The sequence below is a fragment of the Sciurus vulgaris genome, assembly GCF_902686455.1.
Source record: "Sciurus vulgaris genome assembly, chromosome: 2".
NCBI classification, from domain to species: domain Eukaryota; kingdom Metazoa; phylum Chordata; class Mammalia; order Rodentia; family Sciuridae; genus Sciurus; species Sciurus vulgaris.
The window spans coordinates 1,949,361-1,973,687 of NC_136462.1; the positions used below are offsets into that span (position 1 = coordinate 1,949,361).

The 24,327-nt window shown below is 59.0% G+C and overlaps 1 protein-coding gene across 15 annotated transcripts in view; it reads right to left on the reverse strand.

Moving 5' to 3' along the window:
* The window catches only part of PACS2 (phosphofurin acidic cluster sorting protein 2), a 63,579-nt gene that overhangs the window by 7,569 nt on the left and 31,683 nt on the right, over window positions 1–24,327 (reverse strand). For 3 of the 15 annotated variants that reach the window (XM_079127429.1, XM_079127431.1, XM_079127434.1), the window contains exons 4-19: window positions 23,237–23,383; window positions 19,548–19,710; window positions 18,909–18,982; window positions 18,554–18,634; window positions 17,311–17,370; window positions 9,979–10,136; window positions 7,769–7,859; window positions 7,403–7,477; window positions 6,858–7,003; window positions 5,352–5,487; window positions 4,931–5,035; window positions 4,622–4,728; window positions 4,047–4,201; window positions 3,460–3,570; window positions 2,964–3,072; window positions 2,036–2,068 (exon numbers count right to left, since the gene is read on the reverse strand). In XM_079127429.1, the coding sequence (XP_078983555.1) occupies window positions 2,036–2,068; window positions 2,964–3,072; window positions 3,460–3,570; window positions 4,047–4,201; window positions 4,622–4,728; window positions 4,931–5,035; window positions 5,352–5,487; window positions 6,858–7,003; window positions 7,403–7,477; window positions 7,769–7,859; window positions 9,979–10,136; window positions 17,311–17,370; window positions 18,554–18,634; window positions 18,909–18,982; window positions 19,548–19,710; window positions 23,237–23,383 (1,751 nt within the window). The remainder of the gene's footprint in view (window positions 1–2,035; window positions 2,069–2,963; window positions 3,073–3,459; window positions 3,571–4,046; window positions 4,202–4,621; window positions 4,729–4,930; window positions 5,036–5,351; window positions 5,488–6,857; window positions 7,004–7,402; window positions 7,478–7,768; window positions 7,860–9,978; window positions 10,137–17,310; window positions 17,371–18,553; window positions 18,635–18,908; window positions 18,983–19,547; window positions 19,711–23,236; window positions 23,384–24,327) is intronic. The other 12 variants (XM_079127440.1, XM_079127436.1, XM_079127438.1 and 9 more) reach the window with 12 other exon arrangements.

Consider the following 24,327-nt stretch of genomic DNA (forward strand, 5'->3'; position numbering starts at 1 on the left):
GCACAGACTGGTTCCAGCAGGAATGCCCCCCACCCAGGCCTTCTACTCCCATCTGTGGGACCCACCCTCCCTCTGCTCCAAAGAAGACCAAGATGCCTTGGAACAAAACCCCTATAGGTTCTGTCCCTCCCACTGAAGACTAAATTCCCAACCTTCCTTTCCCTTCTAAGGAGAAGTGCTGAAAGAGAACCTCCCCCTTGTTCATTTCTAATAATAAATGGTCTACATCTTTGGCCACAGCCTGCTTCTGCCCCATGCAGTGCAGGGCATGTCCTGGTCCTGTGCACCATCAGACACGAGCTCCTGGGCAGCTAGCCACATGGGGGTCCCACCTGTTCTCTGGGGCAGGTCTGCGCTTGGAAATCTTGGTGATACCCAAGTCCTTCTGGGCACAGGAGGTCGCAGAAGTCAGGTGGGTGGTGCGGTCCCCAGTTCATGGGAAGGCTCAGACCCACAACTCCCAGGGCTTCCCACCCACCTCAGGGCCCCCAGGCCTGCGGCAGAGTGGCCTCTCATCCACAGCTGACAAGGGCCACATGTGACCAAGACATGGGAGATGGCACGACACAGGGAAGCTGCCAGAACTCAAAGCCAAGCTGCATCCTGGGCCATGCAGACAACACCAGCACAGGCAGGACAGGGTGACACCGGATCGCCACTGTGGCGCCCTAGGCCTTGGTCAGAGGGGCTGCCAGCACCTCAGCACACATGTGCTCCTGAGGGACAGGGTGACCAGCAGTGCAAAGCCCACACATCTGGTCTGTCCCTGAGACCTGCTACTGTGCAGAGGGCAAGCACCTCGGGCCTGAAGGCCCCTTCCACCCCCACCATTGCGCAGGTTGGGGCTTGTGACAGCAGGGCCCTCCAAGGGGCGACTCCCGTTCCTGGCCAGCCAGCCACACTGTGTGGGCCCGGGGTAGGCAGAAGCCACCCTGAAGAGCTGGTGGGCTACAGCAACTGGCAGACCCCTGGGCTTCTCTGGCCTCATGCTGTACTTGGTACCCACCCCACCTGGGGTACCGGTGCCACCACTGTATCACAGGCAGGAGGCAGGAGGCACGGGGTGGGTGTGGGTTACAGTCTCTTCAAGCCTTGTTTTGCCGTTCAGATGAGCCAATCCCAGGAGTGACAAGAAGCTGCAACTGGGCAAGAGCATGCTGTGCGCTCTGTCCGCCAGGCCACAGGGTCGGGGGCATGAGACAGCTGGTCTTTCTTTAACGTTCGGGGCTTGTTTAGCAGGACTGACATGGACACCTAGAGCCCTCCTGTGCATCCTGCCCATCTGCAGCTTGGGTGGCCCAAAGGCTGCATGTCTGCTACTGTTAACACTCCAAGAAAGGAGGTCCCTGGGACCCAACAACTGTGTCTTGGGGACAAGAGGTGGGAGAAGTTTATGCAGGAGAGTAGCTAGCCTGAGACAGGTGTGGAAGACAGAGGGCGAGGAGAGGGGCAGCTCTAGGGTTCCTGGGACTTCTCGGCTTGACAAGTCCGAGTTTTCAGAGGATAGAGCCATCCCTATGGGTAAAGGCACTCTGCCTCTACTGGGGGGTCTCAGTGGTCTGGCTGCCTCACTGGGCACAAAAGATGCTAGAAAACCCTCTCTGATTGTGGCCTGGGAGCGTAACTCTGCAGTGCAGAAGCCAGCTCCAGGCACGTCGCCCTTGACCTCCCACCTCCCTGTCCCTTGTGTAAGACCAGCAAGGACCCCTCCCTCCTAGGCTGTGTGCAGGTGCCAGGTTACCTGTGTGAAGTGCTCGGAGCCAGGTCAGCATGAGGCAGCCCCAGCATCGGTGCCAGCGACAGGTGTCAGCCTGCTCCTGGCCCTTGCCTCTGCTGTCACCATGCCCCAGAGTCAGGGACCCCTGGGGGCCAGACCTCCCGCAGTCCACACAGGCCTATGCCTTCAGAGCACAGGGCCCTGTGCGAGGGGCCCCAGCTGCCCTGGGCATCGGGGAGAGGGACTTAGGCAGTGGCTCTGCTAAACAAGCCTGAAGACCAGCCTGGGACAGAAGGGGCACCGACCAGAGAGCTGTACCTCAGGGTGAAGTCAAAGTGGAAGTGCCTTTTCCTTTTCAGAAAGCCACCAAAAGAGAAGACAGGCTGTGTTTAGGTGCCTGGGGGGCATGGAGAGCCCTCCATGAGCTTGCAGAGGACCCCATGTGGGGGTGGCTGTCCCCTCCACCAGCAAGCCCTAGGAGTGCTGGGCTCCCCTGGAGTGGGACCAGACATCTCTACTGACCTCCCTGTACCTCCCAGAGTTCAACCTGACTCTCCTGCAGTCTCAGGAAGGTGCTAAATACCCTTTAGAAATCAGGGACTGCTGTATCTGTCCCTGGCCAAGGCTCTGTCCTCTCCTGCTGCTCTTAGACAGGCCCACCAACTGCCTCTGCTCTTCTCATCTGCATGTGGGACAGCCTGTCCAGAGACCTGGCCACAGGGTGGTGTCCATTCTCCTAAAAGCATAGGACAGCCTCTGCTTTTGCCTGTCCAAGGAGCCCTGGCCAGGGCTACCCAGCCCAACGGCTCCTGGTCACTTGGTAGGACCCACACCTGGCCCAGGCTTTTGCCCACAGCTCCTGGGTGCTGTCCTTCTCTGGGCCATGAGAACATGAGCTGACTGCTCCCCAACAGGCTGAGGCCATGCCTCAGGGGCTCCAGCCCGGGTGTCCTAGGCTGCGGGAGGAAGATGTGCCAGGTCTGCAGGCCAGCCACTTGACAGCTGCCACGAGATGCACCGTGGGACACGTCAACGGGCACAGAAATAAAGAGGTTCTGAAAACCCAACCACGACTCTGGTCTGACTTGGGGCCAGTGGAGGCCCCCGCAGTCCAGGCTCATCTGGGGCTGTCCCCCCACACCAAGGCCAGGGCAGGCAGGTAGCCATGGAGGGACGGCGGCTGGCGGCGACCTGTGGTGTGTGGTCAGGGGACCCTTGTGCCCCAGGCCTGGGCCCATCGCGTTACCTCTTCTGCTTGTAGGTCAGCATGGCCTCCGCGATAGGGAGCTGGTGGGCGCAGTTGGCCCCCGCGATGTACTGGGTGATGCGGGATACGATGTCTGGCGTGTCCTGCACTGCAGGAGGAGGCGGCCAGGTTGGTGTGCGGGTGGGGTGGGTCAGGTGGTCAGGATGCAGTCTGGGCAGGGCCACTGGCACTTCTACTTTCCTGCTGGCCACAAGGCCCAAGTGCCCATCCACAGTGGTGTTGGGGCAAGTCCTCCACAAATCCTGGAGGCCTGTTCCTGGGCCTGTACCCTCCCCTCCTGGCAAGCCCGTGGCTGGGGCTGGGGAGAGGGAGCATCCTGGCAGCCCCGCTGCCCCGCCTGAAGCCAAGCCTGAGTAAGAGGCAGGCACACTGGGAGGTCTCCTGGGAAGGGAGGGCTCAGGTGCCAAGGAGCCCCTTCCTCCACTGAGGTGGGCTGTGGGTGCCAGCTCCCCACGGGTACCACGCTGGGCCTCACCAGCACTCTGGGCCTCCAGCTTGTTGAACAGGTCTCTCCAGGCCAGGTCCTGGAAGAAGTTGTGGTAGCGGTAGTCCACGGAGCCCAGGTACCTGGCCACAGGGTGGGAACCTGCATGCCCAGGGCAGGATGGTCACCACGTGGAGCTCAGAGTCCTGGACCCCTCTGGCGGGTGCTATGGAGAGGAGTGTGGCACAGCCACCTCCTGAGGATGCTGGCCCCAGGTGCATGACAGGAGGTGGGGCTCCAGCCCCTGCTGCTGTCACAGCAGGACTGGCACCGCGCTTGGTGGCAGGTGACTCAGTCGAGCTCGCCACGCAGCGGCATGGGCCCTCGGGGCTGAGCACTTAGCCCTGCACTGCTTCTCTGACAAAGAGCCCAGGCTTACACAGAGACCCGGGACAGACCAGGGGGACGCCTGGTGCAGGTCACCTCAGGTGGTGGCTCTGTCGTGCCCCCTTTCAGTGTCACTGAAGTAACACTGACACACATAAACCAAACCATCCCACGAAGACGCTGAAAACGAGACGTGGTGCCAGCACTCGGCACCTGGCCCCGAGTGACCCAAGGGCCCGCGGTGGCCTCACCCAGCGGGATGATGAGGAAGCGCATGTAGCCAAGCCAGTCGGGCGTCTTGTGGGACAGCTGGTCCACGAAGAGCCGCAGGATGGCGCTGAGGTACTGCTGCGCTCCCGCCACGGCGATCTTCACGGGGGGCGGGGGCTGGGGATTGCAGTTGCAGCTGCGACCCCCGGCGGGGCGAAGAGGGGACAGGCCTCAGGGGAGCCGCTAGAGCTGCCCACGGCCCCAGGCCACCCAGCTAAGCCCCAGAGAGCCTGTCCCCGAGCAGCCCTTCCACTGTGACCCCACATCTGGGACCCCCGGTGGGCACTCCCAGCAGGGGGCAGTCTGCCTCCACTTGACCAGATGGAGGACTGACTGGCTGGGCAGCCGCCCTGCCCAGGTCTCAGGAGACCCCTCGCCCTGGAATCAGAGCAAAGTTTGGGCTGGGGACCTGTGGGCAGCAGGTTAGGTGCCAATCATGGCCCCCAGGCAGAGGACACGCCCACCCGGGAACGGCAGCAGGGCGGGATGCAGGGACCCCAGCACAAATCTGGGCAACAGCCCACAGGGCAGACCCCAGGGAAGGGCACAGACTCACTATCTCTGAATCCGAGAGACGATGGTGCTGAAGGCAGCCTGGACGTCAGCTGCGGAGCACGTGCACACCACGGGGAGCGTGTGCCTCTGCAGCACGTCCGACAGGAACTGGGTGGTAAGGCACAGCGTGACCTCGCACAGCGCCTGCACACCCATCCAGCCCTCCCCTCAGGGCCAGAGCCCTGCTGTCCAGGAGAGCCTGACCACAGCACGCACCCGACACACCCCAGTGGGGGCTCTGCACAGCCCCAACTCAGCCGAGTCACACCAAACCCCTGGGGAGGACCAGCCCCGGGGCTGCGGCTCCTACCTGCCCCTGCCAATCAGAGGTGTTGACAAGAATGATGTTCTCCGGGAGCCGGTCATCAGAGATGAGGATGTGGTTCAGCTGGTCATACACGGTCTTCCTGGGGATCTGGAAACACCAAGGCTGTCCACACCCGAGACGTGGCACCAATCCTCTCCCCACCAAGACTGCAGCCTCAGCGCCCTGTGGCCCGAGCAGCGGCAGAGTCTCTGCAGCAGGAGGAGAGGCCCCCACCAGGCTGCCCGTTTGAAGGAGCCGTGCACTCTCTCCTGGTGGCAGGATGGTGGGAACGTGCGGGCTGCCACAGGCTTCCTGACAGGGACCAAGGACTCATTTTTTGTTCTGGCAGGCCCTCTAGGTTGCCCAGCAACCTGGACTTCTAGATTTCTCTCCTGCCCTGCCCTGGCAGAGCCCCCACTGGCACCTGCAGCTGGCTCCGTGTGTCTGGGCAGCGCTCACTATCCAGGCTGTTGGCCCGCTCGTTCTGTGGCCGTGCTGGCTGTCTCTCCTTTAGGGATGTGCTCCGGCCCCGGCGGCCAGCTGGCTTCACCTCGGACCTGCTGGGATCAGAGCAGGCTGGTGGAATGGGACAGGGGCCGGCGGGCAGGGCCAAAGCAGGCCAGCCACATGCTCGTGCAAGTTGCACACTGCTGCTCCAGGCAAGAGTGCCCAGCCAAGGGCAGGGAAGGATGGCCAGTGTCACTGGACAAGCCGCAGAGCCCCAGGCTGTGCAGAGCTGCCAGCCCTGTGAGGGTGGAGCCCTGAGGCCCAGGTGCCCATATGGGACCCAGCACTCAGCTTTGCTTCCTCGTGTGTGTGCGCCTCAACTGGGGACTCAGGGACACCTCCTCTCCTGGGTGAAAGGTAGGTTGGAGCTGGGGGCAGGCCAGCACTAAGCGCCGACTGTCAGGGCAACTGCCCTGGGCCCAACACAGGCTCCCGTGTGTCTCCTGCTGGGTAGATGCCAGTGCCCAGCCTCGCTGCTTCTGAAAGTCTCGAGGGCCAGAGGAAGAAGCAGTGGGGCTTGGGGGAAGGCATGTCTCTGACCCGGGGCCGCTCACTGGCTTAGGGGACACAGCTCCTCCTGGAGGAAAGCCAGAGTGTACGGATGCCGAGTGCTGGCTTCCGTAGATGGCTCTGCCCAAGGTGGTGAGGTGGCTGGGAGCAGGGGTGGTTTGGAAGGGTTACCGTGGAGGCGAGGGTGGGGAGTGCCTCCCCACGGCCCAGGCTGAGTCATGTGCTGACAGGCATGGGATCGTGTCTGTTACGTGCTGATAGACACATCTACCCTGAAGCCACCACAGCCTGGGCACAGTGGTGCTGGCCAGGGGAAAGGCCACATCCCAAGGAAGATTCCAGCAGAGATAAGGGACACTCCATGCTCTGGTGAAGGGTGAGGGCAAGGGGTGCCCCCCCCCCGGGGATGATGGGAGGTGGGTCTGGCATGCCCCAAGCAAGCAGCTTCACGCTGTGCCAGGTGAGACCAAGACGGCCGTGGGGAGCAGGCCATGGTGACCTGTGTTCACCATAATGACAGGCTACTGTGGCAACACCAGCCGCCCCTCAACTGTTCCATGCCTGTGTGTGCCGCAGACTGAGGGTCGGGGTGGGCCAGGACCCACCCTCCCTGGTGCTGCAGTCCTGCCTGCTACTTGTCTCCTCCCCCACCCGCAGACCCCCAATGAGCTGTCACTGTAACCAGCCTCCTCGCGCCCAGCTGCCCGAGGCTTTGCAGCTTGTCCTGAGGCTTGGTGGGTAAGAGTAGGCAGCACGGCGTGGGCATGTGAGCCCCAGGTCACAAGGCAGCCAGCTGTGCTCAGGGTGGGGCCCAAGTCAGGGCTCCTGGAAGGGACCCCAAGGACAGCAGGCCTCTCCCATGATTTCCATCAAGACAACAGCCCCAAGGGGAGCAGGCCAGGGGCACAGGCACCTGGTGGAGGGGATGACCAGCGACTCTGTTTTGGTGATCCTCCCGCTGGGCGGCAGCTGCTCAGTGAACATGTCCAGGGCGGAGGTCTCAGCCTCGGGGCTGTCCTCAGGCTGCCCTGATGGCTCCCGTGTGGCTGGTGCATTCTGCTGGCAGAGAAGGAAGCTGCACACCCTTCCCCAGCCCAGAACTACAAAACACCCACCTGGGGTCCCTCTCAGCTGTGCAGCCCTGGCTTGGGGGAATGGTTAAAGCCACCTTTGACCCTGCGCATCGCAGAACTGCAGGGAGACCACATCAGACCTGCCAGAGGCTCAGCACACCTGCAGCCCAGCATCATTCTAAGACCTTTCCAAGGGCAAACCCACTGCTCTGTTCTCGGGGAAACCCAATGCTTTTGGACCATGAATGTCAAGGAAACTGAGCAGCAGCACCCACCAGCTATCCTGACCACCTGGCAGCCTGGCTACCCCCAAGGGCTGGTGGTGAGAGACTGCTGTAGGTGTGAGGCCTAGGTAGGCTGGATGAGCACGTCTACACCTACTTACAAGGGCCACTGTGTCAGAAACACTGTCACTTGGCTGCTTGCCTCCTAGACACCGCGTCTTCTCCGACACATCAGCCTGGGGTAGAGACAGGAATCAGGCTGTGTTGCAGTAGGTGCTGAGGCAGCCTGACTGTGACAGGAAGAGGCCCAGGGGACACCAGATGGGACTTCCCTGGACTGTGGGCTCAGGGTCATCCCAGGACAGTCTCTTGCCACTGGGCGGGGCCCTGGGCCCAGAACACACCACAATCAGAGACATGCTTGCCAAGTGCTTGTCCAGCATGCCCATGTGACTCACGAAGACAGGAAGGATGAGAACACCTGACTCACCCAAGGGCTCTGTTGCTACACAGTATGGCTCACTCACCGGGCTTGGAGGCTCCTTCTGGCTCCGGACACTGTGGATGCTCCCGATCTCCGTCTGTGAACTGGAGTGTGACAGACCTTCGAAGTACGGCCTGGCTCAGGAAAGGCATGGCTGTTATTCTCCAAGACCCTCCACATACTGCAAGTAAGGCTCTCTGACCACACGTGACGGGGCAGATGGCAGGGAGCCCAGGGCCCACCCTCAGAAAACAGGCGTCCCTGAAACCCTGTCTGCTCATGGCTTTCAACCAGGGCAGGGCTGCCGGGCAATACAGAGGCTGAGGGCAGCTCCATTCTAAAGACCCTGCTGGAGGATGCCTGAGTCGAGAACCTTGGAACTTACAGTCAGCTTGCAGAAAGTAGAACATTCTCTACAGCACAGTGAAGGCACCAGCAGCAAATCCAGGCAAATCCAGGTTAACCAGGCCAATCTAGGCCTGCTCCAGACCAAAGAGGCCAATCTAGACCAACCAGGACATTACAGACCAACCAGGTCAATTGAGACCTACTCCTGACCAACCAGCCAATCGAGGCCTACTCCAGACCAAGCAGCCAGTCCAGGCCTACGCCACACCGACCTGGCCAATCGAGGCCTACTCCTCACCAAGCAGCCAATCGAGGCCTACTCCTCACCAACCTGGCCAAGCCAATCGAGGCCTACTCCACACCAAGCAGCCAATCGAGGCCTACTCTTGACCAAGCAGCCAGTCAAGGCCTACTCCAGACCAAGCAGTCAATTGAGGCTACTGCTGACCAAGCAGGCCAGCCTAGGCCAACCGGGCCATTCTAGATTAGCTGGTTGAACGTGCCCATCCCCAGCATATAAAGTGAAGAAAAAAGAGGGTATATACCCCAAAGATGTGAAAGACACTGCAAACTCGAACAGCGGCAGGGCTCCTGAGAGCCTGAGGTGCCTGCCTGAGAGCCGACACACAGAGACCGACTCTGGCCACCCAGGCTCGCAATCGTGGAACGTCCACGCACACTCTGTTGGAGACATGGGCACCAGCTGGCCAGGGACTCTGCCACCAAGGCTGACGTCACTGAGCTCACAATGGGGAAGAACTCGTGTCTTCCCAGGAGTACAGCAAGCAGAGAACTTGCTCAAGCCGAGGGTGGATGAGGCGGGAGGCCACCACATGAGGGGAGTCGACCCAAGACGCGGGGCGGCCACCAGGTGGTAGGGTGGTCTGTGGCTGCCGGGCCGCACACAGCTGCGCCCCCATCCCGTAGGCTCTGGACTGGGACTCTGCCATGCCTCGCTGGCATGGAGGGTGTCCCCGACTCCTGGTGGGAGCCAGTGGCCAGCATATCAGCCTGGGCGCAGTGAGACTCCAGCACAAATGAGGCAACGCCCAGGATGCTGCCCTCCAGAGCGGGGTCGTGCTCTTTAAAGCCACCACACTGCCTCTCCTGCTGGCCATGGAAAACTGAAGTGCCAAGTGTCGGCAGCATCAGGGTGAGATGGAGCTGCAGGAGCCAGGGTCAGCTGTGGACGGGCCTGATGACACAGGAAGCCCACCTTTCTTGGGTGTCCCTCTCTGTACCACCTAGGTTTAAAAGCTTAAAAGCAAAAGGCCCCAAACTCCCGCCTGCATCTGCCACCTTCAGCAGTCACACAGGCCCACACGCTCCATCCTGTGGGCAGTGCCTCCTGCCCCAGTCGGCCTCAGCCAGCTTTGCCGCCCCAAGAGGTGCCGGCAGGGACCCCCGTGGGCTCCTCTCTCCTCCCCGCTGTGGAGGGCACCATGAAAGCCCGCCAGCACCAGGGAGTACCCCTCCATCCTCACAGCCTGCCCCACATTCCACTTGCCCTACACAGAACGTTCCAGTCCACCCCACCCAAAGGTCTTGCCACTCTGAGAACTACACGGTCCATGGAAAGACACCTGCTGTAGCTTCCTGCCAGCCTCAGGACCCTCTGCTTGATTTCCACAAGCACACCTCTTTCTGAGCCCATGGCGGGAAGTCACCTGGCTCAGGCCACCTGCAACTGCCTGGGACTGGCTGGCCTGCCCCCTCCTGGCTGCCCCTGGTGGTCTGGCCTGTGGGAACCTCCAAGCTTTCAGACAGGTGGCCCTGCCTACAGTGCCAGGTCTCTGTGGCACACAGGTCTGCACTGAGAGCAGCAGCTCTGGGGACATCCTGAGGGTGGCTTGGAAGCCCCTCTGCAGGACTTGTCAACATGGCCATCTGGCCCGGCAGGCTCACCTGAGCTTGGGCTTAGGGGTGCTGAGGACGCTATCATCCTCCTCCATGTCAGGGCCACTGTCACTGGGGTTTTCCATGTCCAGCGTGTCGTACAGAAGGTCCAGGTCCTCCTCCACCTCAGGGACGTGTTCCGCAGGGTCCTGCTCTGAGTCCAGGACCTGTAGCGATGCCAAAGGTGCACAAGGGCCCCACAGAGGCCACACGCCCTGCTGGCTGGCAACAGCCCGAGGGTCATGATGGGTGCTCTGTGGGGTGGGGAGGAGGGCGCCTGGAGCCTCCAAGTGCGCTCCGCTGCAGGCACTTCCCTTCTAGTCATTTCCCAGTTTCTTAGGAACTGAGACCATCTCCCAAGACCTCAGGCCCTTGCACTGGGTGTGGTGCGAAGGCTCCTCGGCCCTCTCAGCCACTGACCAGGAAGTGCTTCCCGCACAGGAAGCGAGCAGGCAGTGCGGGGCAGGGAGCGCTGGCCAAGGCCTGCAGTGCTGCCGATGCCTCATCTGCCCAGGAAGGCACCACCTCCGTCCGGCCTCGCGAGCAGAACCGGGTCAGGAGGACATAGACTGGGCACGGTGTAGGTAGGCCCCTGTCCCTGTCCATACTGTCCCTTTCTGAATGGGAGCAGTTTCTGGGGCTGGCTGTTTCTCCTGCACATAAAGCTGGCAGCATGAGCCTGCAGGTCACCTTGGGGACATGTCCCTGCCTCCTTAGGGCTGACCAGGGGCGGGACTCGGGGTGTCCAGTGATTGCCCTTCACTGGTCCGTTCACGTGTGCCTGTTGTTGGGGGGCAAGTGGTGCCTCCCCTGACAACCAGCCGACCTGATGCCCACTGAGGACAGTCCTCATCAGCCATCTCTAGCTCTTCTCTGGCAAAACATTGATTCGGATCCTTTGCCCACCTTTTAATTGGATAGCACGTGTTTTAGACCAATGACAACCACCACCTTAGGGCAGTTGACAGCTCCTGCAGTGGTGGCTTCGCCCTCCACTCCAGCAACCCAAGGTCTCCTGGTGCCTCCAGAGGACGGGGAGCGGACCTCGCCCCAGGTGTTCCTGGTGCACCTCTGACCCCGCAGCATGGCCCTTCTCCATGTGGCCAGTGAGGGGCACCCTAGCTCTGCGTCCAGTCGCCTTGCCAGTACTTTAGAGCTGGCCCGTTCCTCAGTGACGGGGAGCTGGGAGTGGGTGCTGGGAGCATCTTCCTCAGAAGACAGACACCTGTCTTAGCAGGGCTACTTGAGTTGCATGGATCCTTCGTGTACTCTGAGCACACACTCTTTAGCAGTATCAGAGTTGCAAAGCAGCTCTTTCCCTGGGCTGCTGCTCTCGATGGTATCATTTGGAGGGCAAAGTCCTGACTACTGACTACTGTGATGTTTCAGCTGGTTTTCCTACTGACACCCTGCTTCAGGTGTCAAGTCTAAGAGCCGCTGCCTGCCGAGTGTCCTGAGTGACGTGGTGAGGACGGGTCCACGCCGGTCCTCCCAGCGGCATGTGTTGAGAAGCCTGTGCTCTTGCCTACAGGGTGGGCATGCGAGATCCGTCCTGAGTGCCAGACTCCATTTTGCTGACCTAGGTCTGTCCTGGTGTCAGTACCACGGTCCTGACCACTTCATCTTGGTGATAAGTTTTGAAACCCGGAAGTGTGGATCTTCCGATTTCTTTCTTACTCAGGGCTGTTTTGTGTGGGAAGCCCTTGTATTTACATATTAATGTTAGGATCAACTAGTGGTTTCTGTGCCAAGGCAGCTGGGGACTGGCGAGGGATAGTGTGGACCTGCAGACAAAGCCGCAGATGCTGCCACCTCAGCAGGGTGGCAGACCCTCTTCAGCACCTCCCGTGCTTGCCTCGCCCAGTGGGTGAGTCCCACCCACTCAAACCTTGGGCTGTCTCTCTTACCAGGTCTTGAGAGTTCTTACGCACTTAATAGAATTTTTTTTTTTTTTACGACCTTATTGTGCTGCTTTTAATTATGAAAGATGTAAAATGATGCATTATAAAACTTGGAAGCTACTTTATACAAATTCCAATCTTTAAATATTGTTTAACAATGGGCCCTGGGATCCAGGACACTGGCAGGAAGTCTGATTAGCTGCTATGATGGTCCCATACACAAAGCAATGGGACACACTAGGAACCACCTGTGCATAAATCAGAGGAGCCACAAAGGGTCAGAACCAAAAATGTCTTCAAATACGCGCATGGACCTGGATACACAACATTCCAGTTCAGGCCATACACAGTAGACTTAGGAGACAGGAAATAGGACAAAGGAGAATTTATGCTGATCTTGATCTGACCAAGAAAATTTTCTCCTGACACCCTATGTCCTAAAAACCACAACCATACAGAAAGAAAAAAATGGAAAGATAGGTTTGTAGTACTATGATTTTTAAGTGCTAGTAAATGAGAGCAGTGTGATTAATATCTTGTGACAAAACTAAATATTCAAAAATAGTTTTGTTTTTTTCCTGAAGTCTGTAGCCATTTCCGATGCTAAGGACCAAGACTGGCTTATTACAAAGGCAGCAGTGAGTACAGGCTTACATGCTGAGGGGCAAGCAACACTGCCCCCGGTGTCCCTAATACCATCTAGGCAAGGTGGGCGTTATAATGCCCAGAATCTTTTCACAAGAAAAGACCAGACTGATGGAGCTACGGGCAGATTTAATTCAGTTCTGAACCACATTGTCCTCATTAGCGCCTTTTAATAGGAATTTTTATCAAACACATGATTTACAAGTAGTTTGTCATTCTGTGGCTTGCTTTTCATTCTCTTAGTATTTTTCAGAAGGCAAATTACTACTTTTTTATTATGGCAAAAATATACAACATGGGTCTCGGGCTGTAGCTCAGTGGTAGAGCACTCACCTAGCACGCGTGAGGCCTGGGTGTGACCCCAGTACCACAAAAAATCAGTAAAAACAAAAGAATAAAAATTGGCCAGACTCATAAAATGGTCTACGGTGTGGAAAAACACACCACAACAACACCCACCACACCCTACCCACTCCAAGTGCACAGGCCAGTGGCTCTAAGCGCACTCACAGGGCAGTGCAGCCCTGGTCAAGCAGTCACAGCAGATGCCGGCCCCAGTCCGTCCACTCAGCACTGTGGCCCCGCCCTGTCACTGCTTCCCCCCTGCTGCCGGGATCTGACTGCGCCAGGTCCCTCCCGTGAGTGGGGTCACAGTGTCCATCCTGAGTCTTCTTCCCCTTTATGATACATGCATGCTTGGAGTCCTAACAGATCTTTGCCTAATCCACATTCACAGAGATGTTCCTTTATATTCTAGAACTTTGATAGGATTTAAATTTCTGGTGTCTAAGGTTTAAACCTTAAGTAATTTTTTTTTAGGTTTTAAATTTAGGTATATGATTTCTCTCAGGCTGACTTTTGCAAATAACGAGATTATGTGTTGAGGTTCATTTTCTGCTGAAAAGATCAAGATCATTTTTTTCTCCAATGAACCTGGCACCTTTGTTGAATACCAATTGACTGTGCAGGTGTGTCACTTGCAGGTAACATCGAGAACAGCCTCTGGGCTGAAGCTAGAGGCCCAGGGACACACTGCGCCCATCCTTCTTACACCTGAGGCTCTGTGGCTCTGCTGTGCGTGCTGATCACACACCCTGCAGCGCCTCAGCCTATGTCAGGGGCAGAGGCTCATTCCAGATTTGTGTTCCCTCAGATTCCTGCCGTGACCCAGCCTCCCAAGTAGCGGTGTGAGGAGGTGGGGCTGCCGGGAGGTGATCAGGGATGTGGTGCAGTCTTATGGATGGGGTTAGTGTCCCTGCAAATGGGGCTGGTGCTGCTTAGGAGGCTGAGGCAGAAGGATGGCAAGTTCAAGACCAGGCTGGGCAACTCAGCAAGACCCTATCTCAGAATAAAATAATAGGGATGTAGCTCAGGGGTAAAGCCCACCTGGGTTCAATTCCCAGTACTGAAAAAAGTGGGGCTGTGGGGAAAACCTCTCCTCCCTCTGCCCCCCTGGACACAGTAAAGTCCCTGGGGAACAGACCTTCCAGACTGGGCCTCTATGGGAGCCGAGGTCTCGGATTTCCCGCCCCCAGAACTGCAGGCAGCACATTCTGGTTGCAGCCAGGACGGGAGCAGAGGAGCGCAGCGGTGCCCTGACAGACCCCTGACACGGGGGAGGGCAGAGGCTGGAAGCGGGCTGGGGTGTGCCCGAGAGGAGAGCGAGGAGAGCTGTGGAGAGAGCCACCTCAGGGCTGGGCCTCAGTGGAAACGTGCCCAGCAAAGGCCCGGCAGAGGCAGTCTCAGGAGGGAACGTGTTACTGGAAATTGGAAGAAAGTGGCACTGAGCTTGGCAGAATCACGACTGTGTCCTAGTGTCTGGTGGGAAGTAGAACTTCCGAGAGACAACAGGAGAGAGGAATTCAAACTGTGCACCGAGGGCGCCACATGGCTTCTCTAGACTCACAGCAAGGTGCAGCGAGGGAGACGGATTCAAGCACAAGGCCCCGAGTTCAATCCCCAGTATCGCAAAAAAAAAAAAAAAAAAAAAAAAAAAAAAGAAGGACTTGGGCTGGGCTGGGCCTCAGGGGCAGAGCACTCGCCTGACACGTGTGAGGCACTGGGTTTGATTCTCAGTACCACATAAAAATAAATAAAACATCAACAACTAAAATTATATATATAATTTTTTTTTTAAAGGAAGAACTTAAGGTCTGGGAAATTCTCGGTGGGGGCCGGGCTGCGCAAGAATGAAGAAGTGTTTGCAAGAGAACATCAGGGGAGTGGCCAGTGAGCGTGAGGAGGCCAGTGTGCACAGGACAACAGAGAGTGGCCCGAAGGCACTTCAGAAGTCCTTGGTGCTGTCCTGCCCAGCACAGGCCCAATCTCTGCTCTGCTCCCTGCACTAGGGGGCACTGCTCCTCAGCTATGGCTCCAGTGTGATGGGGGTAGCAGCAGCCACCTCTCCAGGGGGCACGGTGGCAATCCTAGAGGCCCAAAGCCTCTGACCAGTCTTCACAGGATGCCCTGGGCCCAGGCAGAGGACTTCCATGGAGGCAGGGCTCTGGCAGAGAGCCCCCCACTAGGGTAAAGGCTAGTGGGAGTGGGGTGCCCAGCTGCCACAGAGCGGGGAGAGCTGCTCTGTGGCTGCAGCCTGCAGCGCCAGGAGGTGGGGCCGCCTGGGTCTGGGTCTGTGCCAGCCCAGCCCAGTGCCTGAGTATGGAGTATCAGGTCAAAGACGACTGAATTTGCCCTGCCTGGTTTTGACTTACTTGGGACAGCTCCCTCCCTCCTTCCTCTTCTTGGAAGGGGAATGTCCATCCTGTACTGGTCCCACCACTGTACTCTGGAAGCACATCACACTGGTTTCACAAGCTCATAGCTGGAGAGGAGTCTATCTCAGAACAAAACCCGTGGAATCTAACCCACCTCTGATGCAGGTGATAGTCAAATTTTTGTCTTTAAATTCTTTTTCTAAAATATATATATAGGGGCTGGGGAGATAGCTCAGTTGGTAGAGTGCTTGCCTTGTAAGCACAAGGCCCTGGGTTCGATCCCCAGCACCCCCCCAAAAAAAACATATATATACACACATACATATACATTTTCTTTTCTTTTTTTTTTTTTTTTTTTTTTTTTTTAGTTGTCAATGGACCTTTGTTTTACTTATTTATATGTGGTGCTGAGAATTGAACCCAGTGCCTCATGCATGCTAGGCAAGCGCTCTACCACTGAGCCCAGTCTGGTCTTTAAATTCTTGAGGCCAGAATGAGTTAAGATTTTGAGGCTACTAGGATGGAAAGAATGTATTTTGTATGTGAGAAGAACATGGATTTTGTGGGTTAGGGTCTAAATGTGACCCTTAAAATTCAGATGCCAAAGCCTGACCCCCAAGGTGATACACTAAGGGGTGGGGCCTTTGTGAAGTGATTAGTGACGTCATAAAGGAGGCCCGAGGAAGTGTACTCCTCTCTCCTGCTCTGCCATTTGCGGACACATGGACAGCACCCTCTGTGGACACATAGCACCGTCTATGGGGAACAGGCCCCTCCAGACACCTGATCTGCATGAGCCATGACCTGGATGTCCAGTCTTAGGACTGGGAGAACACATTTTGGCTACATCCTAGTTACCCAGACTAAGGTGTTAGTTACAGCAGCAGGAGTGGTCTAGGCAGGCCCGCAGCCAGCAGGAGGCTGCACCGTGCCAAGCTTCTCTTGCCTCTTCCAGGGTTGCTGTGAGGGCCACAGCTGGCAGCGCTGGGAGAGTTCACACTGCCCGAGCACCCAGACTCAGGGACGGAGCTGAGCAAGATGGTCTCGTCCTCACACCAGAGGAGTACAGTGTCAGATAAAGAGATCACATGGCTTGACCAGCCCATATGAATGTTGTATTACCTTGGGAGATTATCCCTAAGAAAAGGACAGTGTCCTTTACCCAAGTACAGTATCTGGGATGTTGGCCAAATTTCCACAATTTGAGCTGAGTTCCAGAAGTCAGAACCAAATCTGTGTAGGCATATCTGGGACTCGGTCCAGGGGCTGGGCAAGTACAAAACCCAAGGGTCAAGACCCAGCTGAGGACACACTTCTCCATCACAGGCACACGGTGAGGTCAGCAGAACCCCAAGCCAGGGGATTTGCCTTGCAAACTGGACTTGGGACTGTTCCCCTGCAAGAAGTGAGCTGAGCACTCGGGGCCTGTCAGCCGTGCTTCCCTAGAGGCAGGCTGCCACGCGGGTCCCAGGAGGGACGCTGGCCCCACGTGGCCAAGCCACACCACTCTCAGCGCTTATGCCTGAGCAGAGCAGCCACTGAATGTGGGTGCTCTGGGAACGCGGCCTCAGGCGGGCCGCGTGGTCAGCACCAGGGGCCTCCTCCACCCAGTCCAGCACCTCACCATGTCCAGCAGCACCAGGAGCCTCTCTTTTGATCATGGAAGTCATGCGAGCTTTACAGAAAATCTGGAAACTAGAGAAATGCTAGAAGAATTAAATCTAAGAAGCCCTGCCGAGCAGGCAGCAAGGGAGGCTGCCTGTGGCGTGGGTGCTGGGAACTCGGTGAACTCTTGCTGGGGTTTTCCGTGGGCCTGAAACAGCTCCCCAAATCCAACCTACCCACAAATGCTAACGAGCACCAGAACCTGGTGTCCCTCTTCCCCGCTGACCTTGACTTGGAGTTCTACAAACATGGAGCAGGTCATCCCTGGCCCTCCAAGGGCACCTCGGGGGCAGCACCACCGGTGCCCAGTCTGGTGGGCAGAGGGCAGTGCCCTGCAGAGGACACGTGCAGAGCCGTAGCTGCACAGAGCTGACCCTCCCAGCAGGCCACTCGGCAGGGAGGCCGGGTCCACTCACCTCCTCAGACACTCTGAACCTCCGCAGCAGCGCCACCACCTTCTGCTTGAAGTTCTGTTGCTGCAAGGCAGGCAGCAGAGTCAGGCGCCCCTGCGGGCCAACCTGGGCCTCCTGCTGCAGCCAGGCCTGAGGAGGCCCAGGTGGAACACACTGCAGCACCCAGATGCAGAGTGGCTCTCACACGAGCCCCCACATCCACCAGCCCAAGGCCACAGCGGAGGCCAGATGGAGCACGCCCAGAGGAGCCGACCATCCCAGACCCTGCCAAGGGGTGCCAGGGAGGGCACGTGCTGGCTTTGCAATTCTTCCAGAAGCCTCCACAACCTGTCCTGGCCTCCCGGCTCCCTCCAGAAGGAGGCTGCAGGGTGCAGCACTCAGCAGGCATGATGGACAAGGTGGCAATGCCCACTCAGTGGACAGTCTGAGCCCCCTGCACCCTGGCTAACCTGAGCTGCAGTGCCTCAGCTCCAGCCACTGGCCACCAGCAAGGGTGTGCCCCCAGCCCCCTGCAAAGGGAGGGCTTGTCCCATCCACCTCCCTTCAGAGGCTGGCCCAGGGCCCTGGAGCTGAGGCTTGGACTGGTGCTAACCGTGGTCCAGGACAACAGTGCTTCCCTGCAGGGAAGCAGCTGGCACAAAAGAGGCACAGCCTCCCTCTCAAATGCTGCCACAAGTGGACAGCACTCGCAAGGACTTCCCTGGCAACCCATGCTGCCGCTCCTGCAGGCGACAGTCCAGCGCTGGGGTCTAAGGATCTCCAGTACCCACCCCAAATTTTCCTCCTAGAGGAAGGCCTGCAGCACCCTGTCAGGCTTCTGTGCCCACCAGGCCAGGCAGGCCAGGCCCCAGGCACAGTGGACAGGCCACACAGCAGGTGTGCAGTGGTGCTAAGGCAGGTGGCAGCGCCCCAGGTCCCTGGAGCCCATGGCAGCAAGAGGCCAGTCCATCTAGCATCACTCCAGACCCTTGGGCCTCATGCATGTGAAGAGGAGTGAGACACAGGCAGGCTGCAGAGGGCAGCGCCTGGCAAGGCTGGCTACTCAGGGGTTGCCACAGGATGCCTTTGCCTGCTCATGCCCTCTTTGACTGACAATGGCCAGGGGCTAATTGCAGAGGACTGCAGCCCAGGGCAAGGCCGCAGCATGGGGTCTGACAGTGCTCCCCAGCTCACACGCCCACGGTACCCGGCCCACAGCCACCCCGCCCCGCCCTGCCCAGCGTGAGTAAAACCAGCTTCCACCAACCCTGGTCATGGACGTCGTTCTTACTATCGATCGCCGCTGCTTCTTGGGCTTTCCCACATCAAAGTCATCCTCGTCCAGGTCCTGTGGGCACATGCATGGCACCTGAGGCCACAAACCACCCAAAAGGCAGGGTCCAGCCCAGCGTGCAGCCACAGGAATCCATCACCAAGGCCATCCTGCAGGCACTCTGGCCACAGCCTCTCCCAGGACCTTCAGAGCTGGCCCTAGGCGTGTGGGAGCCCCAGGGATGGGAGAATCAAGGGTCTGCCCTGAATGTCCCCATCCCAGCCTGCGAATGCCTCTCTGCCAGTTACTGTCACCTGCTCCTGGTGGCCAGCGGGCACCACCCTGTTACCTGCCCTTGCACAGCGTCGTCACTGGCTTCCTGCTCCGAGGAAAAGCTCTCATACTCCTCCTCGGAGTCATTGTCTGTGGAGCAAGCAGAGAGTGCCTCGAGGTCCCACGCATGGCCCTGGCAGCAGGCTGGCCCCTGTGCCGACGGGCCACAAATCCGCAGCCCATGTGGGGTCTGCGCCCCCAGTCTGTGGGACTGGTAGGGGTCAGCAGGGCCACACAACCCTGTTTCGAGCCCCATGTTGCTCCTGGCGCTGCCTCCAGCGCCTTCTGTGCCAGGGATCGGGAGGGACAAGGCCCAGTTCTGAGGGTGGCGGAGCTGGGGCTGCCAGCATTCGCCCCCGCCACGCCCTGAAGGTGTGGAGAGGATACCACAGGCCAACTGGTCTCTGCGAGCCACCGAGGCAGGCCCCAGAGCACCAGGCACACGGGTGGACCCTACAACACCTCCTGGGCACATGTGACGCGGACTTCGGGACCAAGGTGCCCCAGCTAGGGCCCACGTCAGTGCATGCGACCGCGGCAGTCTGGCTGAGGGGCAGCCCCACAGCTCTGCCACCTGCCTGCCAGGGCGGGGAGGCAGGGAGGCAGGGAGGCAGGGAGGCAGGGAGGCAGGAAGGCAGGGCTCCACTTCACTCACCTGCGGCCTTGGCCTTGGGCCCAGCCTGCATGGCGCTGTCCTCGTGGTCGATGGGCTGGCTGGACAGGGAGACGATCCAGATCTCAGCCACCTTGACGGAGGCCTCCTTGAGGTTGCTACAGAGGCTCAGCACTTGGCCGCCCTCGGAGGGGTGCTGCATCACCTGCGGGGATGGTTCCACAGGTACCACGAGGGAAGGGCCCTCCACCTGGGGCAGCCCATGTCTGGCAGTCGGAAGTGCCTGGCTGTGGGCAAGGGAGTCCACAACAGACAGGAGAGGAGGATAGGGTCGGGTGGATGTCCAGGACCCAGGGCCAGGAGCCACGAGGGGGAGCCGAGCCTAAGGCTCAGGTGCCAGGCAGGAGACAGGACCACCTGTAGCCAGCTGGTCTCCAGCATGCCCACTATACCCATGAAGCCACCCAGGCCCCAGTCCCTGCAACAGCCAAGCAACATGCAATAGCAGGGCTGAGGGCCAGCCCTTACAATGTCTGTCCAGGCCCCATGCCCATGGGGGCCAAGGAAGAACAGCCACCAGCAAGCACCAGGTCTGGCTTGTGAGAACATCAAGTTCCAGGGCCAACCGCCACAGGAGAGTCACAAACCAGAGGTGCCAGGGTGCAGCCCACCCCTCAGTTCCTGCCTGCCCCAGCACTGCCCAGCTGGCCGTCAACACAGGCCAGGCCTGGGAGCTCTCAGCAACAGGCCTCACTCTTGTGAAGTCATCTTGGTGGCCATCTGATTGACTCCTGTCAAGGTCTTATACATCAGACTCCACTGCTCTTGCCTTGCACGTCCTAGGCAAGCGCTCTTTCACTGAACTACATCCCCAGCCCCACAGACCAGGTTTGTTTTTGTTTTTTTTTTTTTAATTCTGGGTCCTGATTTGGGGGTGCTAACTCTAATCAGTAAAAAAAAAATAACTCTTAAAAAAAAAAAAAAAACTCTAAGAAAGCTCACATCCTGTCAGAAGCCAAGTCAGGTCAGCTGGCATCCCTGCGCCAAGACTCCCCTGCTCCTGGGCTCTGTACACCCATGTGCAAACAGGGACACAGGTGCCCACACACTCCACCTGAACACATGCAATGTGGAGGCTGCTTCCCTTGCCTGCCCCTGTAGGCACAGCTCCATGCACCTGTCACCTTCCTGGAGTGACCTCAGACTTGGTGTGAATAACTGGCTCAGAAGCCAAAACATCCTCCAGAGTCAGGAACCTGCTCCATCCCAGTGACCCAGACTGAGGGCAGGACCACTGGCTGCTGTGGTGAGCGGTGGCTCAGGTGTGGGTACGCTGGTCCTGCCTGCTTACACCACCTCTGCAGGACTCAGGTGGGTCAGGGCCTCTGCCCAGAAAACCCACTCTGGCCTCCTCCGTGAGGGAGGGGGAGAGGGAGGGTAACAGGCCTCCATGAAAGGCACATTGGCTCTCTCCCTGTGGCCTGCCGATCCTGAGCACACCCTGACCCTGGGCTGCAGGGCTGGTCCTGTGAGGAAGGTCAGGGACCTGTTCCGCACCAGCTGCCGCGGAGGCAGGAGAGTCCCAGGCTGGCGGGCCCACCTCTTCTCTGCCTGGCGCCCAGCCTTCCTCTGCACAGCTCCTTCTTGTCCCCAGGCCCAGAACTCCTGGCCTTCCCTGCACACTCGGGGCCCTGCCAGATTGGCTCAGGGCTGGCTCCTCTTCCCAGCAGCAGCTGGGCTGGCTCTGCAACTGGGAATTCTGCTGGGGGATGCTGGCGGCCAGGGGCTGTCGCGGGCTGACCCTGGCTGCAGTGCACACATGGCACATGCTGCTTGGACCGGCCCCTGGACATGGTGCAAGCTGGAGCTGGCCAGGGCCTTCACCGGCCACTCCACAGGCTCCTGTTTTCACTGTCAAAGACTCAGCCATGGAAGCTGCTCAGGGCCAGGGACATTCCAGGGAACCTCTGGACCGACGTACAATCCTGGACCACGCAGGAGGCAGGCCTGTGGACCTCGATCCTGCCACTCCAGCTACCTGGGTGAGGCTGCGCAGGCGGAGGCCTGGGCCCACCTGGGATATGAGCCTCAAGGGGGCAGAGCTGGGGGCCTCCTTGCACCACGGTGGTGCTCACAGGGTGAGTGGAGGACACGCCCGAGCAAGTCTTGCGAGCCCCAGGGCCTGGGGCAGCACTTTCCTGTTTGGGCCCCTGGCCCTGACAGCCATCCCATATGCACATGAAGGTCCCCGAGACACCTAACTCAGGCCTTTCTGCCTCCCAAGTCCCCTGGACACAGTACATTGTGAGTCAGGGCCAGAGGGACAGCAGGTGGGGCTAAGTACTGCTAGAAGCCCCCGGGCTTCATGGGGAAACCAACCAGCCATCACCTCGTATGTCCATGCACTGGCCTGACCCCTCATCCCACCCTCAGGGATGCTGCCCTCCAGGCAAGTGCCACCCTTGGACAACAGTACCAACCTCAGTGACAGCACCAGCCTGTCCCATATGGCAGCACCTGTGACCACACCAGGTTGGCGCAGGCTCCAGGTGAGCCTAGCACATTGCACCCCCTCCAGGCAGGGCAGAGCTGCCTCCGCCCACCAGTCCAGTGTCACACGTGGTCACAGTGAGGCACAGCCACTGCAGAGCAGCAAGGGTACCAGGCCCCTGGGAAGGCTGGACTGGGCTGGGCTGCGGGATGTGGGGGGAGAGGACAATGCAGTCCTGGAGGAGGGCTGCCAGGAGAGCAGGGGCGGGCACCAAGGCAAGCTCGGCTTCAGGGACAGCAGGTGTGGGGACGGAGCCACAGGGGCAGCGGGCTGTGGGGAGCAGAGATGCAGAGGCCACTCTAGGGACTGGCCCCTTCTCCCAAGAATGGACAGGTCTTAAAGCTGCAGATGCCATGGCCAGGGAGGCCTGTAGAATGATCATTCTAGCACAGCCTAGAGAGCTGGAGGGAGAGCCCAGGGTCTGCGGGCAGGGGCAAGTTCCAGGAGACAGGAGGGGCCAGGCCTCTGCTCAGCACGTGGAGGCAGCTGGGGCCAGGAGACCCAGGTGTGCACTGGCTGGCAGGCACTGGACAGCACAGGAGTTCTGGCAGCCCTGCAGGGTTGGGGTGCCACAGCTTGGCCTGCTGGTTCCCTGCTTGCCCCAGGTGGGCCCAAGACAGCTTCACGTGACCCCAGGACCCTGAATGTAGCCCCAGGGCCCAAGGGACAGGGAGAGCCTAGCTGTTCCTCTTCATAGCCACTGCTGGGGCTCCCAGGGCCCATGAAAGCCTGAGCTCCTCAGCCCGGGGGGGCCTCTGTGCCACAAGCCCCTCCTGTCTGACGGTCCCTGTCCCATGGACCCTCGGAACCCCAGCATCCAGGACAACACAGGCTGCTGGGCGCTCCACCTGCTTCGGCCAGTCCCACATTTGGGGCTGGCAAGGGCCATGCAGGATGCCTAGGAGGAGCCTCCTGTGACGGGCTACAGGACCAGGTCCACCCAGGCCCTTTGCGTGGCTGGCAGGCGTGGAAGAGGGGGGCACAGAGGGCTGCATGCATGGCAGGAGCCAGGCTGAGCAGGCAGGGGGCGCACAGATGGGCTGAGCTCAGCACCACGCAGACCCACCCCTCTGGTCACTGGGGTGAACACCCAGACACACAGGAGTAATCTGCTATGTGTAAATGCTCTGCTGTCCCGAGGACCAGCCCAGGCAGTGCCACACGGGCACAGGGCACTCACCTCAGCCATGTTGACGGAACCCGCAGCCAGTGTTTTGTAGCCCAGGATAGTGCGGTTTTTGTAGCGTTTTCTGCGCTGCAGCATGATCTGAAGCTTGTTGCCTTCTCTCTTCAGGAAGTGTGGGTACTGTGGGCACAAGTGAGCCCCCTGAGGTGCCCAGTGCAGCCTGCCCCATGGGCCAAGAGGTCAGGTCTGCAAGGGGTAACCACTGACGCTGAGATGCTTCCAGGGTTGCTCAGGTCTCCAGACCTTCATCTCCCACCACCCAAGAACAAGCACAGCAGTAAGACCCAATCCCGGAGCAGAGCTGCCTGGTGGAAAGGACTTGCCAAGATATCTGTGCTGGGGCCACGTGCGACTACGGATGCATGAAGGTGACCACTGGCCCTGATCCGGTACACCCTCCAGCTGGGCACCAGAGGGGACACTGACCTGGAGGCCTGCCGTGCCCAAGCAGATGCTCACAGGTTCTTTCTCAGAGTTCACACAGAGAAAGCACCTTGATATTGAGGTGGACAGGCCCCTGCTCTCGGCTGCAGCAGGGCTGCATGCCTGCTCATGCTTCAGAAGCCAACGGCCATGACTCAAAACAGGTGAATCCCATTTGGTAAACTACACCTCCATGAACTGGACACCCCAGAAAGTCACAAACTACAAAACCCAGGGGCATGTTGGTGGGCAGCTCCCTCCCTGCGGCCAGCTCCAGGCAGCCAGCAAGGGAGGCAGTAGGCAAGGCAGGTGGGGCTGGTGGAGTGGTGATGTGGAGGCAGGCGGTGGGAGCCTGCAGGGACCTGGGCATCTAATCAGAGACTCACACATTTAAAAGAAGAAGGGGATTTGTAAGGACTCAGGATGAACTGGTTCGGTGGGTACTGGGCTGGCTCTCCAGATGGGGCAAGGCTCTGGAGAGGACCAGGGAGCTGTCTCCCACTGGTCTTGGGAGGCACCCAGCGGCATCTTAGCTGAGCAGACGGTTCACCACTAAGCACATGTGGATGCACAGGAGATTGACTTCCCTGTATTCCTGCCCATCTTCTCTAAATATGAGAATGAGCTTCACTGGGAATCTGATGTGTGGCCTCATTAATACA